General features: G+C 41.8%; 1 protein-coding gene across 1 annotated transcript; it reads left to right on the top strand.

Moving 5' to 3' along the window:
- The first annotated feature begins 274 nt into the window (after positions 1–274).
- On the top strand, positions 275–18,427 carry LOC135507917 (histamine H3 receptor). The gene is made up of 3 exons (XM_064927712.1): positions 275–843; positions 1,502–1,668; positions 17,639–18,427. The coding sequence occupies exons 1-3, from the start codon at positions 597–599 to the stop codon at positions 18,425–18,427; spliced, it is 1,203 nt and encodes a 400-aa protein (XP_064783784.1). The 5' UTR covers positions 275–596.
- Positions 18,428–22,332: the final 3,905 nt, after the last annotated feature.

Genomic DNA, 22,332 nt, shown 5'->3' with positions numbered 1-22,332 from the left:
TACTCAAGAAAGAAAAAAAAGATACTGTTTGTATGCTGCTTTATTAACTCAATTCTAAAATTGTTTCACATTGTTTGCAAACTGATATGTGACAAGTATTAATGCTAAATTAAAATGCAAAAATAGGCTCTGTCCCACCTTCCCAGAATGACCCGTCGCCATTGGTATACCAGAGCACATAGAGGTGTATGGCTGTAGGCTAGTGGAGGTGTTTGCTTACTTGTGGAAACTTTTAGCGGAAGTTTCAATTCATTGTAGATACCACAGACGACGTATATAGTGATGTAGATGCCAAAGCATTTCCCACGTAACAAAAGTTCTGATGCTGCCTAGACCTGCGCGCACTTCATGATAAGCTATGGATGAGCGTTGTTGAGCAAGACGATATAGGATATTGACAGCATCTTTAGGTCATTATATGCATATTCGAGTAGGCTGCGCCGGTCGGCGAGGTGACAAGCAAAGGACATACTGAAGTTGCATTTTGGATGCTTGGATGCAGATGCGCATGGATTTCAGGTGTTGTATTGCCTATTTCCAACTACTTGGAATATCCGTCAATGATTTAACACAATTTAAAGCTGATAAATAAGATCATGGGGGGAGATCAACTCGATGCCAACGCAAGCTGGAATTACATGCACAACGACTCAACCAAAATGTGGAGCGACAACGCATTCACAGCGCCTGTCATGGTCATTCTTTTGATGATGATGGTAACTTTGGTGGTTGTGATAGTTTTGGGAAACGCTTTGGTCATTTTCGCCTTTAAAGTAGACAAGAGTCTGAGGAGGCAAAGCAACTATTACTTCCTGAATCTCGCCATATCGGATTTTCTTGTTGGTGAGAACATTTTATGATTATTAAATTAAGTACATTGTTATTGCATGTTGTCATTTGCATTCATTTTCTTATTTAAAGTAATGTATTGGTCTGTCTGTTTGAGTGAGAATGATAAACAGTACAATATGAGGAATGTTATTTGTGGAACGCAACTCAGCCTGATGTTAGTGGTACAGGCTCCCATTAAAACATTGTTATAGACAGCAGACTGCCAGGAATTCCAGATGAACAATTGTGGGCTCCGCTCCTCCTGGCAGAGTAGAATAAAAACATTTATTCAAGCGTAAGTCTAACATGTATCATAGCGGCCAGAGAAGCCAGATAACAACTGGACCGTTGCCAGTTCGAATGCTGGGTCGACGGGAAGAAAAAAAAATCTGTCGGGAATTGAGCTTGCAACTGGAGGGTTGCTGGTATCAAACCTAGATTCCATTGCCTGCAGTTGTGCCCTTGACCAATGTACTTAACCCCCCACAGCATCAGCTCTCATGTGGCAGCTCCATGCACCTCTAGAAAAAAAAGGAAAAAAACATGTGATGTGTGTCTTTCAGAGGGGTTGGTTAAAAGTGGAAGTCCCATTTTGGTTGACCCAATATTGACCAATAAAGTAATCTTAACAAGTGCAATGCCTCTCCTCTCTCTCCATCTTGTTTTCCAGGGGCATTCTGCATTCCAGTGTACATCCCATACACCCTGACAGGGAGATGGATGTTGGGCAGAGGACTGTGCAAACTGTGGCTGGTCATGGACTACTTGCTCTGTACTGCCTCTGTCTTCAACATTGTCCTGATCAGCTATGACCGCTTCCTCTCTGTCACCAGAGCGGTGAGTAGGAGGAACCTTATGGCCTTGAATCAGTTCGTTGGAATGCCTTGAGAGGGAATGCCTTGAGAGGGGGATACCATACACACAATTGTCAGTTCTTAATTAAAGCCCCCTTGCAGTCTTTTATTTTATTTATGCATCATCACTGTATGTCTACTAAATCACTGTTTATTTCATGAAAATAAATCTAAATATGTTTTGTATCATTTATTTCCCTAAGCCTCCTTTTAGCCGATACAGTTGCATAGGTAGGATTTGTAGTACACAGAGTGACTATGACAAACGAACCGACCATCTGGATGAGCGTTTCAGACAGCGGGGTTACCCAGAGGAATGGCTGCATTGACGCAAGGGAACGTTATAAAAATTAGGACCCAGGATGACAGCCTTATGCCCAAACCCCCCCGCCTTCCTGCCCAACGCATTCAATGCTTCCTTCAGTACTCAACACTTGTTAAACAGTTTGACCACATCATTTAAGAAACACTGGTACATGTTGAGCACTGATCCACAACAGGAAAATCCGTTTAAAGAACCCCAGCGGGTCGTCTTCAGACGCCCCCCAACATCAGTCAAATGGTGATGAGGTCTGATCTTCCACCAGTGCCACGCAGTACATTTCTAGACAATGTGTCAGACGGTAACTATAGATGTGGCGGGTGCACCAAGTGTAACTTCACGAACGAATGCACAATGTCCAATCACCCTATTACGGGCAAGCCAATTAAGATTAAGGGCATCATTACATGTTCCACAAAAATGTGATATACCTGATCAAATGTATTTGTCTTCTATGTAAGAAAAGGAAAAACAAAACAAGTTCTGAAAACAAGGATAGCAGAACACAGGAGTAATATCATGGCCCTTGACCAGAGAAACCCTGTGGCTGCGCATGTCATGGACGCTCCTCACAACATTAGCTCTTTGACATCGATCATGTCAATACACCTAGGATGGGCAGAGATTCTGATAATCTATTATTGAGAAGAGAGCTGATTTCAGACTATTTCTTACCTGAATATGTCACTTTACTTTGATTTGTCTTGCCTTCCAGGTTACCCACTTGGTCATTTTGTAAATATATATTATGTTCTGGAACCATTCCATGCACCCATCTCATTGTTATTTCATTATTAGAGACATGCAAATGTTTTTTGCACCCACCATGCATCATGTCAGCAATGGTCATGTGAGGTGAAATGTGTATATTTTGGGATGTGAGCAGTCCGTGTGTTTGACCTGACGAAGATCCGTTTCGGATGGAAACATTGTCAAGAAAGAGGTGAATTGGGAGCTTTAATTAACAGTGTGCTGGCCTTCTTGTTCTATACTAGTATTCTTTATTAGCCCAGCACCTATGTTTTTTAAGGATGTGCGTATGACCACAAACTTTTCTGAGCCTCCTTTTGCCATTGAAATGCTCAGTTTGATCTTGTGGGCATGTTGATACAAATGTACATATACAACCCTGATTGGTGGAATGGATCCTTAGACCAGGGATCATCAACTAGATTTAGCTGTGGGCTGATTACTGTTATTTTTTAAATACATTATTAAACATTTATTTATTTTTTCTTGAGTGGATGGTCAGGGGGATGGAACATAATTACATATTTATAGACTGCAAATTGACCGCAAGAAGGCCGAACAGATATATTATTTGACTAAAACATAATTTCAAACCATTCTTTCATTTGAATATGATCACATACACTACCGGTCAAAAGTTTTAGAACACCTACTCATTCAAGTATATTTTTAAAACTATTTTCTACAATGTAGAATAATTGTGAAGACATCAAAACTGTTAAATAACACATGGAATCATGTAGTAACCAAAAAAAGTGTTAAACAAATCAAAATATATTTGAGATTCTTCAAAGTAGCCACCCTTTGCCTTGATGACAACTTTGCACACACTTGGCATTCTCTCAACCAGCTTCACCTGGAATGATTTTCCAACAGTCTTGAAAGAGTTCCCACATATGCTGAGCACTTGTTGGCTGCTATTCCTTCACTCAGCGGGCCAACTCATCCCAAACCATCTCAATTGGGTTGAGGTTGGGTGATTGTGGAGGCCAGGTCATCTGATGCAGCACTCCATCAATCTCCTTCTTGGTCAAATAGCCCTTACACAGCCTGGAGGTGTGTTGTGTGCTGCAATTTCTGAGGCTGGTAACTCTAATGAACTTATCCTCTGCAGCAGAGGTACGTCTGGATCTTCCTTTCCTGTGGTGGTCCTTATGAGAGCCAGTGTCATCATAGCTCTTGATGGTTTATGCGACTGCACTTTTTCCGAATTGACTGACCTTCATGTCTTAAAGTAATGATGGACTGTTGTTTCTCTTTGCTTATTTGAGCTGTTCTTGCCATAATATGGTTTTGGTCTTTTACCAAATAGCCCTATCTTCTGTATACCACATCTGCCTTGTCACAACACAACTGATTGGCTCAAACGCATTAAGAAGGAAAGATATTCCACAGATTAACTTTTAACAAGGCACACCTGTTAATTGAAATACATTCCAGGTGACTACCTCATGAAGCTAGTTGAGAGAATACCAAGAGTGTGCAAAGCTGTCATGGCAAAATAAAATATATTTTGATTTGTTTAACCCTTTTTTGGTTACAAGCTGATTCCATATGTGTTATTTCATAGTTTTGATGTCTTCACTATTATTCTATGATGTAGAGAATAGTAAAAAATAAGGAAACATCTTTGAATGAGTAGGAGTCCAAACCTTTGACTGGTACTGTATATATAAACTAAGCAAAAAAATAAGTCCTCACTGTCAACTGCGTTTATTTTCATCAAGCTTAATGTGTAAATATTTGTATGAACATAAAATTCAACAACTGAGACATCAACGGAACAAGTTCCACATACATGTGACAACATAAATGGAATAATGTGTCTCTGAACAAAGGGGGGGGGGGTCAAAATCAAGAGTAACAGTCAGTATGTGGTGTGACCACCAGCTGCATTAAGTACTGCTGTTCATCTCCTCCTCATGGACTGCACCAGATTTGGCAGTTCTTGCTGTGAGATGTTACCCCACTCTTCCACCAAGGCACCTGCAAGTTCCCGGACATTTCTGGTGGGGAATGGCCCTAGCCCTCACTCTCCGGTCCCAGAAATGCTCAATGGGATTGAGATCTGTGCTCTTCGCTGGCCATAGCAGAACACAGACATTCCTGTCTTGCAGGAAATCACGAACAGAACGAGCAGTATGGCTGGTGGCATTGTCATGCTGGATCGTCATGTCAGGACGGTCCCTCCACCTCGAAATCGATCCCGCTCCAGAGTACAGGCCTCGGTGGAACGCTCATCCCTTCCACAATAAATGCGAATCCAACCATCACCACTGGTGAGACAAAACCGTGAGTCGTCATTGAAGAGCACTTTTTGCCAGTCCTGTCTGGTCCAGCGACGGTGGGTTTGTGCCCATAGGCGACGTTGTTGCTGTGATGTTTGGTTCAGGACCTGCCTCACAACAAGCCTACAAGCCCTCAGTCCAGCCTCTCTCAGCCTATTGCGGACAGTCTGAGCACTGATGGAGGGATTGTGTGTTCCTGGTGTAACTTAGGCAGTTGTTGTTGCCATCCTGTACTGTCCCTCAGCTGTGATGTTCGGATGTACCGATCCTGTGCAGGTGTTATAACACATGGTCTGCCACTGCGAGGACGATCATCTGTCCATCCTGTCTCTCTGTAGCGCTGTTTAGGCGTCTCGCAGTACAGACATTGAAATGTATTGCCCTGGCCACATCTGTAGTCCTCATGCCTCCTTGCCGCATGCCTAAGGACACTGGGTATCTTTCTTTTGGTGTTTTTCAGAGTCAGTAGAAAGGCCTCTTTAGTGTCCTAAGTTTTCATAACTGTGACCTTAATTGCCTACCCTCTGTAAGCCGTTAGTGTCTTAACGACCGTTCCACAGGTGCATGTTCGTTAATTGTTTATGGTTCATTGAACAATCATGGGAAACAGTGTTTAAACACTTTACAATGAAGATCTGTGAAGTTATTTGGATTTTACGAATTATCTTTGAAAGAAAAGGGGATTTTTGATTTTTTTTTTGCTGAGTTTATATTATTGTCAAAAAATAACATTGTGATATGCAACTGCATCGAGTTTTCCCCCATCACACATTTAAAGTCAATAGTGGCAAACTACGCATCACCGTGGGCAAACTACGTGCCCTCCAGGACACCTACTGCACCCGATGTCACAGGAAGGCTAAAAATATCTCATCAAGGACAACATCCACATGAGCCACTGTCTGTTCACCCTGCTACCATCCAGAAGGCGAGGTCAGTACAGGTGCATCCAAGCTGGGACCGAGAGACTGAAAAACAGCTTCTATCTCAAGGCCATCAGACTGTTAAACAGTCATCACTAACACAGATGCTGCTGCCTACATACAGACTTGAAATCATTGGCCACTTTAATAAATGGATCACTAGTAACTTTAGCAATGCCACTTTAATAATGTTTACATATCTTGCATTACTCATCTCATGTGTGTATATACTGTAATTTACACCTCTAGTGCATCTTGCCTATGCCGCTCTGTCTATCTTCAGCCATATATTTATATGTATATATTATTATTACATTCCTTTACTTATTTGTGTGTATTAGGTAGTTGTTGTGGAATTGTTTGATTACATGTTAGATATTGCTGCAGTCGGAACTGGAAGCACAAGCATTGTGCTACACTCACAATAACATCTGCTAACCATGTGTATGTGACCAATAACATTTGATTTGACCAGTTGTGGGATAATGTCAATGTGGCTTTGATTTGATTGTTTTTTTATTTCACCTTTATTTAACCAGGTTGAGAACAAGTTCTCATTTACAACTGCGACCTGGCCAAGATAAAGCATAGCAGTGTGAACAGACAACAACACAGTTACACATGGAGTAAACAATAAACAAGTCAATACCACAGTAGAAAAAAAGAGAGTCTATATACATTGTGTGCAAAAGGCATGAGGAGGTAGGCGAATAATTACAATTTTGCAGATTAACACTGGAGTGATAAATGATCAGATGGTCATGTACAGGTAGAGATACTGGTGTGCAAAAGAGCAGAAAAGTAAATAAATATAAACAGTATGGGGATGAGGTAGGTAAATTGGGTGGGCTATTTACCGATAGACTATGTACAGCTGCAGCGATTGGTTAGCTGCTCAGATAGCAGATGTTTGAAATTGGTGAGGGAGATAAGTCTCCAACTTCAGCGATATTTTTTATTTTTTTTGCAATTCGTTCCAGTCACAGGCAGCAGAGAATTGTAGCCGGGAGCTTTGTATTTATGACAGTTTGCGATGTAAAAAATGTATGTACTTACAGAATTGCTGGGCAAGCTACTCATAGGTCGACTGCGAGCTACTGGTAGCTCCTGATCTACTGGTTGTAGACCCCTGCTCTAGAGCATACCCCGCTTACCCCTTCAATTTAGGAGGATACACAAGCTGAAATTCCAGGCATTTATTTTTCAAACAGCTCTTACACAGAAATGGCATTATGATCATTTTCATAATTTCAGAGTATAATTTCGACCTCAGAATAGAAATATTAAAAAAGCATGGACATCATGATTTTGACGCTGTGTCTTATTAGTGGATACTCACACTGCTCTCAGGGCAGGTCTGCCAGTTTTGACTAGCAGTTACATTTCGTAGCAGTTTCCAACTTATACAGCAGGTTAGGAGAGTTAACGTGGCAGGTTAGCATAATTAGGTTAAGGTTAAGAAAAGGGTTAGGGTTAGCTAAAATGCTGAAATTGTCCAAGACATGACTCGAACATGTCAAGTTACAACTAGGCCTGCCCTGAGAACAGTCTTGGTTTCCACTAATATGAAGCAGTTTTTTTAATGCACTGCACTTTAACTCTTGATGTTGGTTTCCATTGTTTTCACTTTGCTTGACAACTTGCAGAGGAAATGTTGCCTGAGACAGAAAGAGGTGAGAGAGGAGAGTGAGAGTTTGGTAAACCATTTCTCGCATTCTCTTGAACATTTAGGCACTTAAACCTTAGTGCTGTTTTTCTAAGAACCAAACAAATGTAAGTGCTCAATTACTATTGAAAGGGTCAAGACTCCCGTCAGGTGTGTTGCTAGTACTATTTAATGAAGCTGCCAGTTGAGTACTTGAGGCGTCTATTTCTCAAACTAGACACTCTAATGTACTTGTCCTCTTGCTCAGTTGTGCACCGGGGCCTCCCCCTCTTCCTATTCTGGTTAGGGCCAGTTTGCGCTGTTCTGTGAAGGGAGTAGTACACAGCGTTGTATGAGATCTTCAGTTTCTTGGCAATTTTTTGCATGGAATAGACTTCAATTCTCAGAACAAGAATAGACTGACGAGTTTCAGAAGAAAGTTAATTGTTTATGCCATTTTGAGCCTGTAATCGAACCCACAAATGCTGATGCTCCAGATACTCAACTAGTCTAAAGAAGGCCAGTTGTATAGCTTCTTTAATCAGCACAAAAATGTTCAGCTGTGCGAACATAATTGCATAAGGGTTGATCAATTAGCCTTTTAAAATGATACACTTGGATTAGCAAACACAACGGCCTCTGTACGCCTATGTATTCCATTTTTTTTAAATCAGCCGTTTCCTGCTCCAATAGTCATTTACAACATTAACAATGTCTACGCTGTATTTCTGATCAATTTGATGTTACTTTAATGGACCAAAAAAATTGCTTTTCTTTCAAAAACAAGGACATTTCTAAGTGACCCCAAACTTTTGAACGGTAGTGTTTTTGCATCAGTCACGTCTTTTGTGGTCATTTTGAAGTTTTATAGCATAATGCATCAGCGATTTAAGCATTGTTATAGAACACGTTATATTATCTGGATAATTATTTAAAATGTAAAGCAATAGGTATAATTTTCTTTCTTTTGTTGACGTAGTCCCAAAATGTTTTGCTTGTCACCCATCAAGTTTTTAAGATGTGCAAAATACAGAAATTGAATTTGGTGGAGCGTCACAGCGCAGTCTCTCTAACAGCAACATGTAAAGGCTCGCTGGGCATGGACAGGCTAAATATTTTGCGCCCCTGCTTAAGCATCAGCGCTCACCAAAATAGCCCTCATGCCACTGAGTGAGAACTTATTGTTTTTGGGCAGAGTAATGTGAGGTGTTGTTGGAGATGCATCTTGGTCAGTTTAGCTCGGAAAATGCCGCCCTAGTCAAAATGCCGCCCTAGTCAAACTGCTGCTCTTGGCTGCCTAATAATGCCTAATGGGCAGGTGTGGGCTTCTTCTCTTCAGCCAAAGGAATGAGGTTTCAAATCTGAAAAGCTTGGCCACCATTGCTTAAATATAATATTAAAATAAATGATAGGGAACGCACCTTATTAGGGCCACTGACTGAACTGTCACAATCAGTTTAACCATAACAATTACAGTGCAAAATGTCTTTGTCGTAAGTAATCTGTGATGTGCAGAACTTTTAGCAACAGAATGTGGCAGAGAGCGTATACATATTTATATTAACTTATTTAAACTGACTGTCTTTCGTACCAAACAACACCATCTCTGAAGTTAGACTTTCAGAAATGGGCACAGACACTGTCACCTGCTTTCATTGTGCCAATTTAAATCATTTGTAGCATCAGTGACTGGATGTGCATATGCCAGTTGACTGATCGTGCCTTCTCTAGTGTCTTACTTGCCCATTTGGCACAGACGTCAGTTACATGTCTAGTTTTGATTTACATTTGGTTGAGTTGTGAACCAAATGACAAATTAGACGAGGTACGATCACGAATATCCTGCCAACTGGACATCAAAACCGGTAATTTCCTGTGTTTCACGGAATCGTGGCTGAATGACGACATGGATATACGCTGCACCGGCAAGATAGAACAGCACGCGATGAGGGGGGTGGTCTGTGCATATTTGTAAATAACAGCTGGTGCACAAAATCTAAGGAAGTCTCTAGATTTTGCTTGCCTGAAGAAGAGTATATTGTGATAAATTGCAGGGCACACTACTTACCTAGAGAGTTTTCAGCTATACCTTCGTGGCTGTTTATTTATCACCACAGACAGATGCTGGCACTAAGACCACACTCGGTCAGCTGTGAAAGGAAATAAGCAAACAGGAAACCACTCACCCAGAGGCAGCACTCCTAGTGAAATTGAGAATACTACTACTATAATTGAGAATTTCAATAAGTATTTTTCTACGGCTGGCCATGCTTTCCACCTGGCTACCCCTACCCCGGTCAAGAGCAATGCACCCCCCACAACAACTCGCCCATGCCTTGCCCATTTCTCCTTCTCCCAAATCCAGTCAGCTGATGTTCTGAAAGAGCTGCAAAATCTGGACCCCTACAAATCAGCCGGGCTAGACAATCTGGACCCTTTCTTTCTAAAATTATCTGCCGAAATGGTTGCCACCCCTATTACTAGCCTGTTCAACCTCTGTTTCGTATCGTCTGAGATTCCCAAAGATTGGAAAGCAGCTGCGGTCATCCCCCTCTTCAAAGGGGGGACACTCTTTGACCCAAACTGCTACAGACTTATATCTATCCTACCCTGCCTTTCTAAGGTCTTCGAAAGCCAAGTCAACAAACAGATTACCGACCATTTCGAATCTCACCATACCCTCTCTGCTATGCAATCTGTTTTCAGAGCTGGTCATGGGTGCACCTCAGCCACGCTCAAGGTGGCCATCGATAAGAAACATTACTGTGCAGCCGTATTCATTGATCTGGCCAAGGCTTTCGACTCTGTCAATCACCACATCCTCATCAGCAGACTCGGCAGCCTTGGTTTCTCAAATGATTGCCTCGCCTGGTTCACCAACTACTTCTCTGATAGAGTTCAGTGTGTCAAATCTGAGGGTCTGCAGTCCGGACCACTTGCAGTCTCTGTGGGGGTGCCACAGGGTTCAATTCTTGGACCGACTCTCTTCTCTGTATACATCAATGATGTCGCTCTTGCTGCTGGTGAGTCTCTGATCCACCTCTATGCAGACGACACCATTCTGTATACTTCTGGCCCTTCTTTGGATACTGTGTTAACAACCCTCCAGGCAAGCTTCAATGCCATACAACTCTCCTTCCGTGGCCTCCAATTGCTCTTAAATACAAGTAAAACTAAATGCATGCTCTTCAACCGATCGCTGCCTCCGCCTGCCTAACATCACTACTCTGGACGGCTCTGACTTAGAATATGTGGACAACTACACATACCTAGGTGTCTGGTTAGACTGTAAACTCTCCTTCCAGACCCACATCAAACATCTCCAATCCAAAGTTAAATTTAGAATTGGCTTCCTATTTCGCAACAAAGCATCCTTCACTCATGCTGCCAAACATGCCCTTGTAAAACTGACCATCCTACCAATCCTCGACTTCGGCGATGTAATTTACAAAATAGCCTCCAATACCCTACTCAACAAATTGGATGCAGTCTATCACAGTGCCATCTGTTTTCTCACCAAAGCCCCATGTACTACCCCCATTGCGACCTGTACGCTCTCGTTGGCTGACCCTCGTTTCAGACCCTGCTAGGTAAAGTCCCCCCTTATCTCAGCTCGCTGGTCACATAGCATCACCCACCTGTAGCACGCGCTCCAGCAGGTATATCTCTCTGGTCACCCACAAAACCAATTCTTCCTTTGGCCGCCTCTCCTTTCAGTTCTCTGCTGCCAATTACTGAAACGAACTACAAAAATCTCGTAAACTGGAAACACTTATCTCCCTCACTAGCTTTAAGCCCCAGCTGTCAGAGCAGCTCACATATTACTGCACCTGTACATAGCCCACCATAGCCCACTGTATTTAGCCCAAACAACTACCTTTTTCCTTACTGAATTTATTTTATTGATTTTGCTCCTTTGCACCCCATTATTTTTATTTCTACTTTGCACATTCTTCCACTGCAAATCTACCATTCCAGTGTTTTACTTGCTATATTGTATTTACTTTGCCACCATGGCCTTATTTTTTTGCCTTTACCTCCCTTATCTCACCTCATTTGCTCACATCGTATATAGACTTGTTTCTACTGTATTATTGACTGTATGTTTGTTTTACTCCATGTGTAACTCTGTGTCGTTGTATGTGTCAAACTGCTTTGCTTTATCTTGGCCTGGTCACAATTTTAAATGAGAACTTGTTCTCAACTTGCCTACCTGGTTAAATAAAGGTGGAATTATTATTATTTTTAAATAGTGGCCGGAGACTTTAATACAGGGAAACTTAAATCAGTTCTACCAAATTTCTATCAACATGTTAAAAATGCAACCAGAGGGAAAACAATTCTAGATCAACTTTACTCCACACACAGAGATGCGTACAGGGTAGCCTAGTGGTTTGAGTGTTGGACTAGTAACAGGAAGGTTGCAAGTTCAAACCCCTGAGCTGACAAGGTACAAATCTATCATTCTGCCCCCAGAACAGGCAGTTAACCCACTGTTCCTAGGCCATCATTGAAAATAAGATTTTTTTCTTAACTGACTTGCCTAGTTAAATAAAGGTAAAATAAAAAAAGTACAAAGCTCTCCCTTGCCCTCCATTTGGTAAATTTAAACTCTATCCTCCTGATTCCCGCTTACAAGCAAAAATGAATGCAGGAAGCACCAGTGACTCGGTCCATAAAAAAGTGGTCAGATGAAGCAGATGCTAAACTACAGAACTGTTTTGCTATCACAGACTGGAACATGTTCCGGGATTCTTCCGATGGCATTGAGGAGTACCCCACATCAGTCACTGGCTTTATCAATAAGTGCATTGAGGACGTTGTCCCCAAAGACTGTACGTACATACCCCAACCAGAAGCCATGGATTACAGACAACATTCGCACTGAGCTAAAGGGTAGAGCTGCCGCTTTCAAGGTGCAGGATTCTAACCCGGAATCATAACAAGAAATCCTGCTATGCCCTGCGACGGACCATCAAACAGGCAAAGCGACAATACAGGGCTAAGATTGAATCATACTACACCGGGGCTCTGACGCTCGTCTTATGTTGCAGGGCTTGCACACTATTACAGACTACAAAGGGAAGCACATCCACGAGCTGCCCAGTGACACGAGCCTACTAGATGAGCTAAATCACTTCTATGCTCGCTTTGAGGCAAGCAACACTGAGGCATGCATGAGAGCATCAGCTGTTCCAGACGAATGTGTGATCACGCTCTCTGTAGCCGATGTGAGTAAGACCTTTAAACAGGTCAACATACACAGGCCACAGAACCAGACGGTTTACCAGGATGTGTGCTCCGTGCATTTGCTGACCAACTGGCAGGTGTCTTCACTGTTATGTTCAACATGTCCGTGATTGTGTCTGTAATACCAGCATATTTCAAGCAGACCACCATAGTCCCTGTGCCCAAGAACACAAAGGCAACCTGCCTAAATGACTACAGACCCGTAGCACTCACGTCCGTAGCCATTAAGTGCTTGGAAAGGCTGGTAATGGCTCACATCAACACCATTATCCCAGAAACCCTAGACCCACTCCAATTTGCATAACGCCCAAACAGATCCACAGATGATGCAATCTCTATTGCACTCCACACTGCCCTTTCCCACCTGGACAAAAGGAACACTTATGAGGGCCTCCCGGGTGGCGCAGTGGTTAAGGGAGCTGTACTCCAGCGCCAGCTGAGCCACCAGAGTCTCTGGGTTCGCGCCCAGGCTCTGTTGTAACCGTGGGGTGATGCACAATTTGGCCTAGCGTCATCCAGGTAATGACTAGGGAGGGTTTGGCCGGTAGGGAAATCCTTGTCTCATCGTGCACCAGCGACTCCTGTGGCGGGCCGGGCTCAGTGCGTGCTAACCAAGGCTGCCAGGTGCACGGTGTTTCTTCCGAAACATTGGTGTGGCTGGCTTCTGGGTTGGATGCGCACTGTGTTAAGAAGCAGTGCGGCTTGGTTGGGATGTGTATCGGAGGACGAATGACTTTCAACCTTCGTCTCCCGAGCCCGTGAGAGCTACTAAACAATTGGATACCATGAAATTGGGGAGAAAAAGAGGTATTATTATTTTTTTTTAAAGGAACACTTATGTGAGAATGACTACAGCTCAGCGTACCCTCAAAGCTCATCACTAAGCTAAGTCTCCTGGGACTAAACACCTCCCTCTACAACTGGATCCTGGACTTTCTGACGGGCAGCCCCCAGGTGGTGAGGGTAGGTAGCAACAGCTGATCCTCAACACTGGAGCTCCCCAGGGGTATGTGATCAGTACCCTCCTGTACTCCCTGTTCACCCACGACTGCATTACTGTTGTTTTATTTCTTCACTTACCTATTGTTCACCTAATATATTTTTTGCACTATTGGTTAGAGCCTGTAAGTAAGCATTTCACTGTAAGGTCTACACCTGTTGTATTCGGCGCACGGGACAAACTTAAATTCAACGTGAAATTAACAAAATGTCATTGGATTTAAGTTGAGAGACAAAATGCCCTAACGTTGATGACTTGCAAAACCCAATTAGTTTTTCCACATTGTCAACACATTTTTGGGGGGTTGAAGTGATGTGGAAACAATGTTGACTCAACCAGTTTTTCCCCAGTTGTCAGATCCTTTGAATGAGTTAAGGCAGATAAAGGAGAGAGGGATGTTGTGTATAATGTTCTGTTTTGTTTCACCAAAAGACTGGGTGAAGTGAACACAGCACCCAATCTGAATTCAAATGACCAGATACCTATTCTGACCCAGCTGGGAGAATAAACCTGAATAGTCGTAGTCATTCCCCTCTTTTTACTGGCTGAAGCGAAACCTATGGTCATGTTTGTGCAGAGCCATATGACTGTGCAGAGCCATATGACTGTGCAGAGCCATATGACTGTGCAGAGCCATATGACTGTGCAGAGCCATATGACTGTGCAGAGCCATATGACTGTGCAGAGCCATATGACTGTGCAGAGCCATATGACTGTGCAGAACCATATTTTTATAGAGTCCTTGGTATACAAGAGCGCAAAGAGCTCTATGGCTGTAGGCTAATTGAGGTGTACTAGGGGAAACTTTTAGCGCTGATCAACCGTTCTGATTCTGCCAAGACCAGTGCTTACTTCATGATAGGCTATCGATGAGTGTTGGTGAGCAAGAAGATTGAGTATATTGACATCTTCTTTAGTTCCATGTGAGTGTGTTATATGGACCATTTTTGAGTAGGTTGCTTCTGTCGGCAATGTGTCCAGCAAAGGACATACTAAAGATACTGAATTAAAATAAACTATAGGGAACGAATGTATCAGATACCTTATTAGACCACTGACTGAACTGTCACAATCAGTTTAACCATAACAATTACTGCACAAGATGTCTTGGTAGTAAGTCATCTGTGATGTAAAAAAACTCCTATTTTAGCAACACAATGTGGCAGAGAGCGTAGAAATATTTGTATATATTTATTTAAACCGACTCTCGTACCAAACAACATCATCTCTGAATTCAGAAATGGGCACACACAGTGTCACCCACTTTCATTATGCCAATTTAAATCATTTGTGCCATCAGTGACTGTATGTGCATATGCCAGGTGACTGATCATTCCTTCTCTAGTGTCTTTGTATGAGGTAAAGCACACAAAGCACAGTAGACAAAGGAGAGTAATACTGTGTATAATGTTCTGTTTTGTTTCACCAGCACAACACTTAACATCAGAGGCATGAATACAAATGAAACTAGAGAGGCTGAGGCTCTCCTTTAAGCCACACGACATTACGCTTTGATCATAGACATCCTCCAGTTTCTATGATCCTCCAGTTTCCCTCCAATCAATCAGTAGAGAGAAAGAGATGGTCGGCGGCCAAGGAGCGGCATTTTGCCTTAAAGCACTTTCCTCCCAACTTGAAATAGAAGTGGCAGGCCGTCACATATTGTAGAGCATCTGAAATGAAAAGGAAAGATTGGGATCAAGATGGATATGTAGGGTCAGTACAGATGGTGCAAGTTGAGCTTTTTCTGATAGAAAATGGATCAAATCTAAAAGAGGATGTTGAAGAACCTCATTGAAGTTCATGAAGCAGACTAGGCTGGGGGGGATGTACCAAGACATCTCCTTAGAAAGCCCTACAAGACTAGGGCCAGGACTTGTTACTGACCTGACCAGGAAAGACTGCCACCTACAACTTCAACCCCTATACACTACCTGGTACGTGGTCACATGGTCCTGGTCACTCCCTAGTACAAGTTGAAGGGTGGACTGCGTACATATATTACACACTGTAAGTTTACATAGTGTGTAATATATGTACACAATATAAGTTTCATCCTCACAACCAGGTTTCCATCCAACCTTTTTATGCAGGTAATGTACATGTCGGATGAAAAATCTCATCCCTGATGGAAACAGCACATTTGTCTGTAAACTTTCCAAATGTCACCAAAACCAAAATATGCTAGACAAGGTGGGGTCTTTTTTTTTTCAACCAGTGAGTACCGAGACGTTCATGGATGTTGAAAAGTAGTTGAAATTTGCTCCGACCTGGCTATGATTTCAACGTTCACAGATGTCCACAGTTGTTTTTTTGTCCGGACCAGCCTTGATTTTAACGTCCAAACATAGACGTCCATGATTGGTTAAGATTTGGTCCAAATGTGAACCAATCATAGTTGCCACAAGTTTGGACAGCTCAGTACGTAACAGTACAGTAGAGCACAGTATAGTACACTAAAGAAAATGTAGTGTAGTTCAGTACATTACAGTAGAGTATAGTACAGTAAAGAAGTTTAGTACAGTAGAGCACAGTATAGTACACGAAAGAAAATGTAGAGTGTAGTTCAATACATTACAGTAGAGTACAGTAAAGAAGTTTAGTACAGTAGAGCACAGTATAGTACACGAAAGAAAATGTAGAGTGTAGTTCAATACATTACAGTAGAGTACAGTAAAGAAGTCGAGTATAGTACAGTAAAGAAGTAGAGTATAGTACATTACGGTACAGTAGCGCTACTGTGCTGTACTTTGATGTGCAAACCTGTGAAACATAGACGTCTAGGATTGGTTCAGATTCGGTCCTGTCCAGACCAACTAAATGCGGTCTTGTTTGGTGGTGGAGCTCATTAAAGTAATAGCCAGTGTGTAGAATAACACCTAAATATGCAAAGGAAGATATTGCATATTTCTACCTTTTTGTGTACCCATTTAGGATACATAACCATGAAGAGAATAACATTCATATCAATAATTATACATTTCTGTGTATTATAGATCAGGGACCCATGATGAAATTCCATTAACTTAATTATTTTATCAGATGTATATTATTAATATTATTATTATTATGCATTTCTATAACCAAAATAGGTGTCATAGCTGACACCCCATTTTCTCTGCAGATATATTGAATGTTAATTTGGAGCAGATATTTAAGGGTTTTTGAAAACGTGGACGTTTTCAAACGTTACTAAACCTTGCATCTGCGCAGTTCTTCCAGTAGATGTGTTTTTGTAAAATGTACTGTGTAAATTGTTAAAAGTAGTCATTGTGCATAAAATTGTTGTCACGTGTGCTCCCTCTTTGGCCTCTAGGTCACTAGGCTGCTCGTTATGGCGCACACCTGTCACCATCGTTACGCGCATCAGCGCATTACGACACTCACCTGGACTCCATCACCTCCTTGATTACCTTCCCTATACATGTCACTCCCTTTGGTCCCTTCCCCAGGGATCATTGTTTCTGTTTCTGTTTCTTGTCTGCATTGTTTGTATCTCTTGTTTTCTATTCTGTTTCATTTTTTGATTAAAACACGCACTCCCTGAACGTGCTTCCCGACTCTCAGCGCACATCGTTACAGTTGTATGGTTTATTGAACATTGAAATCAATGGTTTTTGTTTGGCATACATTATAAGAAAAAACCTGAGTCTGTGCAATTCAGTTATCGTGGAATTGCCCTTTACAAACCAACATCTAGACAGAATGAGTCATAACACAACAAAGCACAAAATCATTAATCATGTCCATCATCTTTGTCTCTTGTTTCCGCCAGGTGAGCTACCGTGCCAGACAGGGCATGACCCACCAAGCCATCATGAAGATGATAGCAGTCTGGGTCCTGGCCTTTGTCCTCTATGGCCCTGCCATCATCTTCTGGGAGCTGGTGGTGGGGAAGAGCCGTGTCCCGGAGGATGAGTGCTACGCTGAGTTCTACTACACCTGGTACTTCCTCCTCAGTGCCTCCATGTTGGAGTTCTTCTCCCCCTTAATCTCCGTAACCTTCTTCAACCTCAGCATCTACCTCAACATACGTCGTAGGAGGCTCCGGAACAGAGATGAGACGAGTGGACAGGCCCACGCGCCTGATGGACAGCCCCCTCCCCTGGGGAGAGGGGAATGCCTCCGCCTCACTTCCCTCTTCTCCCGGAACTCGGTAGTGGTTAAGAAGCTGTCTAGCACTGTGTCGGTCCAGGAGAGGGGATCAGGCTCGGGGTCCTTCCACTCCCAGATCTTCCATCCCCCCTTGGAGCGGCAGGACACCTCCACTAGGGGCACACAGCGCAGTTGCCTGTCCAGGGACAAGAAGATTGCCAAGTCACTGGCTGTCATCGTGTGTGTGTTTGCTGTGTGCTGGGCGCCCTACACCCTCCTGATGATCATCAGAGCCGCCTGTAAGGGACGCTGCGTCCAGCACCACTGGTATGAGGTCACCTTCTGGCTGCTGTGGCTCAACTCGGCCATTAACCCTTTCCTCTACCCGCTCTGTCACAGCAGCTTCCGCAGGGCCTTTGGCAGGATCCTGTGTCCCAGCAGGAGGGCAACTCAGCTGGCCACCAACTGACCTGCAGTATGGCCAATCACTTAAGGGCCTCTACTGTATCATGTGATGGATAGGCCAGTAGCCAGAGAGGTGGTGACCCAAAGGAGATAATCAAGACTAAAACTGATACTTTAGCAATGAACATTTTTAATGGAACAAAACAGATTGTCTTACATGTGATAGGCCAGTGGCCAGAGAAGTGGGGTGAATCTCGAAAGCCGAAATGACTCAAAAGGTGATACTACATAAACTCAAAGGCGATACTACCCACTGGCACAAACTGGTTGAATCAACGTTGTTTCAACGTAATTTGTCAACGTCTTGTGACGTGGAATCTAAGTGGAAAATACAAAAAGTCATCAACTGTTGTTTTGAGGGTGAAGTTTCTACCACAGGATTATGTCGCCATTGTAACCAAATTTCAACATAGACAAACCTTGTATAAAATATATACCTTTAAAACGTCTTTAAAAGATCTTCAATGTCATATCCACTACCAAAATAAGAATGTAGAATGTATTTCTGTACAGATTCCCTTTGGTCTCCTACCCAAGGTTTTAACCAAGCCCAGCCCTGCTTAGCTATGATATTTCTCACTGACTCTTACCAGTGCGATATCATTAGAATGATTTTTGCGAGTTCTCCACTTAATCACGATATAGATTCCGCTGTTGCTCTCAAAGTCATTCCAAAAGGGTAGGTTTAACGTAGCAAATGAAAAGAGACCATACTTTATCACTCGTGTACAGTATCATCAATGATGCTATTTAGGCCTATATACAGTAGAGTGTAAAGTCATCAACAGTTATTGTTTCAGTTCAGCAGGCCTAGGCTTTCAAACTCTGGTTGATTTGAAATGTAATGATATGTAGTGATATTGAATTGTGTTTGGTTGTCAACGCAACCAGAGATCAACATTTGAAGGAGTTGTAATCTTCTTTTTGACTATGTTCCGTCTGTGCCACTGACTTAATTAATCATTTCTATGTTTGATTCACGTCTCAAACTCAACCAAAAATCGAAGTTAAAGAATAGGATGGAGATGGAGACGTGAATCTAACATAAATCTAACATTATTTGTAAAATAACTGGGATTGAAGCTAGACTTAAATCAGTCGTACATTTGGAACTTTGTATTTTGTATTTATTAAGGATCACCATTAGCTGCCTCCATCCAGGGCCACAGCTACTCTTCCTGGGGTCCAGCAACATTAAGGCAATTATATACAATTAAAAATGACATTTCATTTCATACCACTTTTCACAAGACATTAAGTGTGTTCCCTCAGGCCACTACTCTACTATCACATATTTACAATACAACATCCATGTGTACGTGTGTGTAGAGTGTGTCATCTCTTCACAGTCCCCTGTTTTTTTAAATCTGATTTTCCTGCTTGCATCAGTTACCTGATGTGGAATAGAGTTCCATGTAGCCATGGCTCTATGTAGTACTGTGCGCCTCCCATAGTCTGTTCTTGACTTGGGATTGTGAAAAGATCTTTTGGTGGCATGTCTTGTGGGATATGCATGTCTGAGCTGTGTGATAGTAGTTTAAACGGACAGCTCGATATATTCAGCATGTCAACACTTCTTACAAAAACAAGTATTGATGAAGTCAATCTCTACTCCACTTTAAGCCTTTACATGCATATTATTGATGTTATCTCTCCGAAAGCAGAAGATACATCAGAAGATTTGTTGATATTTGGTTGTGTTGACTGCGTTGATCACTTGCACCATGTACTTTGAATGTAATCTCAACTGCAATCCAGGTCATTTTTTTTGCTATTAGATGAAGCACAGTGATAACACGTTAATCTGTTGTATACCTAAGCAAAATCTCAGACATTGTTTTCTCATTTGAACTTTGCTGTGTTTTTTTTTTGTAAGCATTGATAGGTTATTAAACAAAACATCTGACTTTGCTTTTCCATTGGAATTTGGTTATTCTTTTAGATGGTTCAAAGCATAATGACAACATGATGAAAATTCAACTAACTTTGGGCTGTCTTTTGGAGTGGGTGGATAGGACTATAGGTTGTAATCTCATTGATCAATGTCTTAACCAAATATTACAGTACATAATTATCCATGTTGAAATTACGTGGTGTTCCCAGGGGTAATCACCAAATCTGATATTTTACCAATGAAAATATTGGATATAAACAAAACCGATTTGTCATATTGACTGCTGTTTACAGAAGTATATTTGAAGAGTAGATTTGAATGTATTATGGGCATGTGTATGGCAATGTTCGTTCTCTGTGAAGTCTGAATTTTGTGCAAATGTACAGTATTCATCAAATTATATGGCACCAAGGTACTATGTGGCCCATGTGAATTCATGCTTGTCATCATTATCGTAAGACCAATATTTGGTGTATGAATAAAAAACATTCATGTTTAACTTTGATATCAAACCTCGAAAAGTTTTTCATGTAGTACCTTTTGTATTATACTGGAACAAAGCAGGTTCATTCTGGCCCACCTCTCTCTACCTTTGGTCACATAAATAAAATAATAGAGAAAGCAACAGAAGTGTCATGTTTCTTATTACTTTCAGAAACAGGCCACTACCTTCCTCTGCTGTCAGAATTATGCCACTACTGACCTCTATAGAAATATCTCTTTGTCATCAAACATTGGCCAACATGAACTGATATGTTAACATTTATTAGGCTGAATTACCATATTGGCCAGATTAAATTGCTTTATACAAAAATGCATTTTATTGTATGACAAACAGATGGGAAATCAAAGTATTTGTTTCTTTTGTACCGAATTGGATAATGAACTTGGTGTACAGGAGTAAATTCGCCACTAGATGTCACTGTGCATCTTCTAGCTTTTGTTTGTATCAACACCCTCTGTGTACCCATAGTTTATTTTATTTTTTACTTCATTTCACCTTCATTTAACAGGTAGGCCAGTTGAGAACAAGTTCTCATTTACAACGGTGACCTGGCCAAGATAAAGAAAAGCAGGACGGCAAAACAACAACACAGAGTTACACATAAACAAATGTACAATCAATAACACAATATAAAAATCTATCTACAGTGTGTACAAATGTAGAAGAGTAGGGAGGTACGGCAATAAACAGGCCGTGGAGGTGAAATAATTACAATTTAGCATTAACACTGGAATGACGTGCAGATGATGTGCAAGTAGAGCATAGAGATACTGGGGTGAAAAAGAGCAAGAGGGTAAGTAACAATATGGGGATGAGGTAGTTTGTTGTGCTATTTCCAGATTGGCTGTGTACACGTACAGTGATCGCTAAGCTGCCATGACAGCTGATGCTTAATACTTAGTTACGGACTGCATCAATACCCTCGATTAATTGAGATTAAAAATAAGCACAGATCGAATTATTCATTTGAGGCCTTTGTTTTCTTAGGCTTCAGTTACGCTTTCTGCACTCAAGCAATCCATGTGTAAAACATTTAACCCTGTCATTTTGATAATGTTATGCAGTGCTCTGTCATTGGTTCAAAAAAAGCTGTCATCAACATTGGTCTGTTAGAAAGGACAAGACACTGAGGTGCAGCCTTGTTTTGAATACGTTGCTTGGCTTCAATGAGACACAGTGCTTGACAAGATTGACAAGTTATCTGTTGTTTTTAGTGAACTTTCCAGACCAAAACATACAGGTAAGTTCCACAAATTGGGCCACTGCTGTGGAAAACGCTTCTGGGTCATCTACAGTAACTAAGTACTAAATCTTCCACAGACCACACTTGTTTAGAATGATGCTCCAAAATAAATTGTGGAGAGTCACTCCTGTGTTATGTTATAGATTAGTGTGGTTCTCTCAGGGTGATGGTGAGTTATTAGATGTATAATTGCAACATGATGCTAGATAGTGAGAAGGGCCTTTGGTTTGCAGGTGCCTGGGGTCCCAGAGGGGACTGCATTGCTCA

Source organism: Oncorhynchus masou, chromosome 3 (assembly GCF_036934945.1).
Source record: "Oncorhynchus masou masou isolate Uvic2021 chromosome 3, UVic_Omas_1.1, whole genome shotgun sequence".
Classification (NCBI taxonomy): Eukaryota; Metazoa; Chordata; class Actinopteri; order Salmoniformes; family Salmonidae; genus Oncorhynchus; species Oncorhynchus masou.
Note: the sequence above shows the minus strand (reverse complement) of the source record. Positions and strands in the feature narration are given on the sequence as shown.

What these genes read in the sequence shown, in the direction of transcription:
- LOC135507917 (XM_064927712.1), top strand. Translation starts at nt 597, where the DNA reads ATGGGGGGAGATCAACTCGATGCCAACGCAAGCTGGAATTACATGCAC. An exon ending in CATATCGGATTTTCTTGTTG is followed by an intron (nt 844 to 1,501) that starts GTGAGAACATTT and finishes CTTGTTTTCCAG; the next exon opens with GGGCATTCTGCATTCCAGTG. An exon ending in TCCTCTCTGTCACCAGAGCG is followed by an intron (nt 1,669 to 17,638) that starts GTGAGTAGGAGG and finishes TGTTTCCGCCAG; the next exon opens with GTGAGCTACCGTGCCAGACA.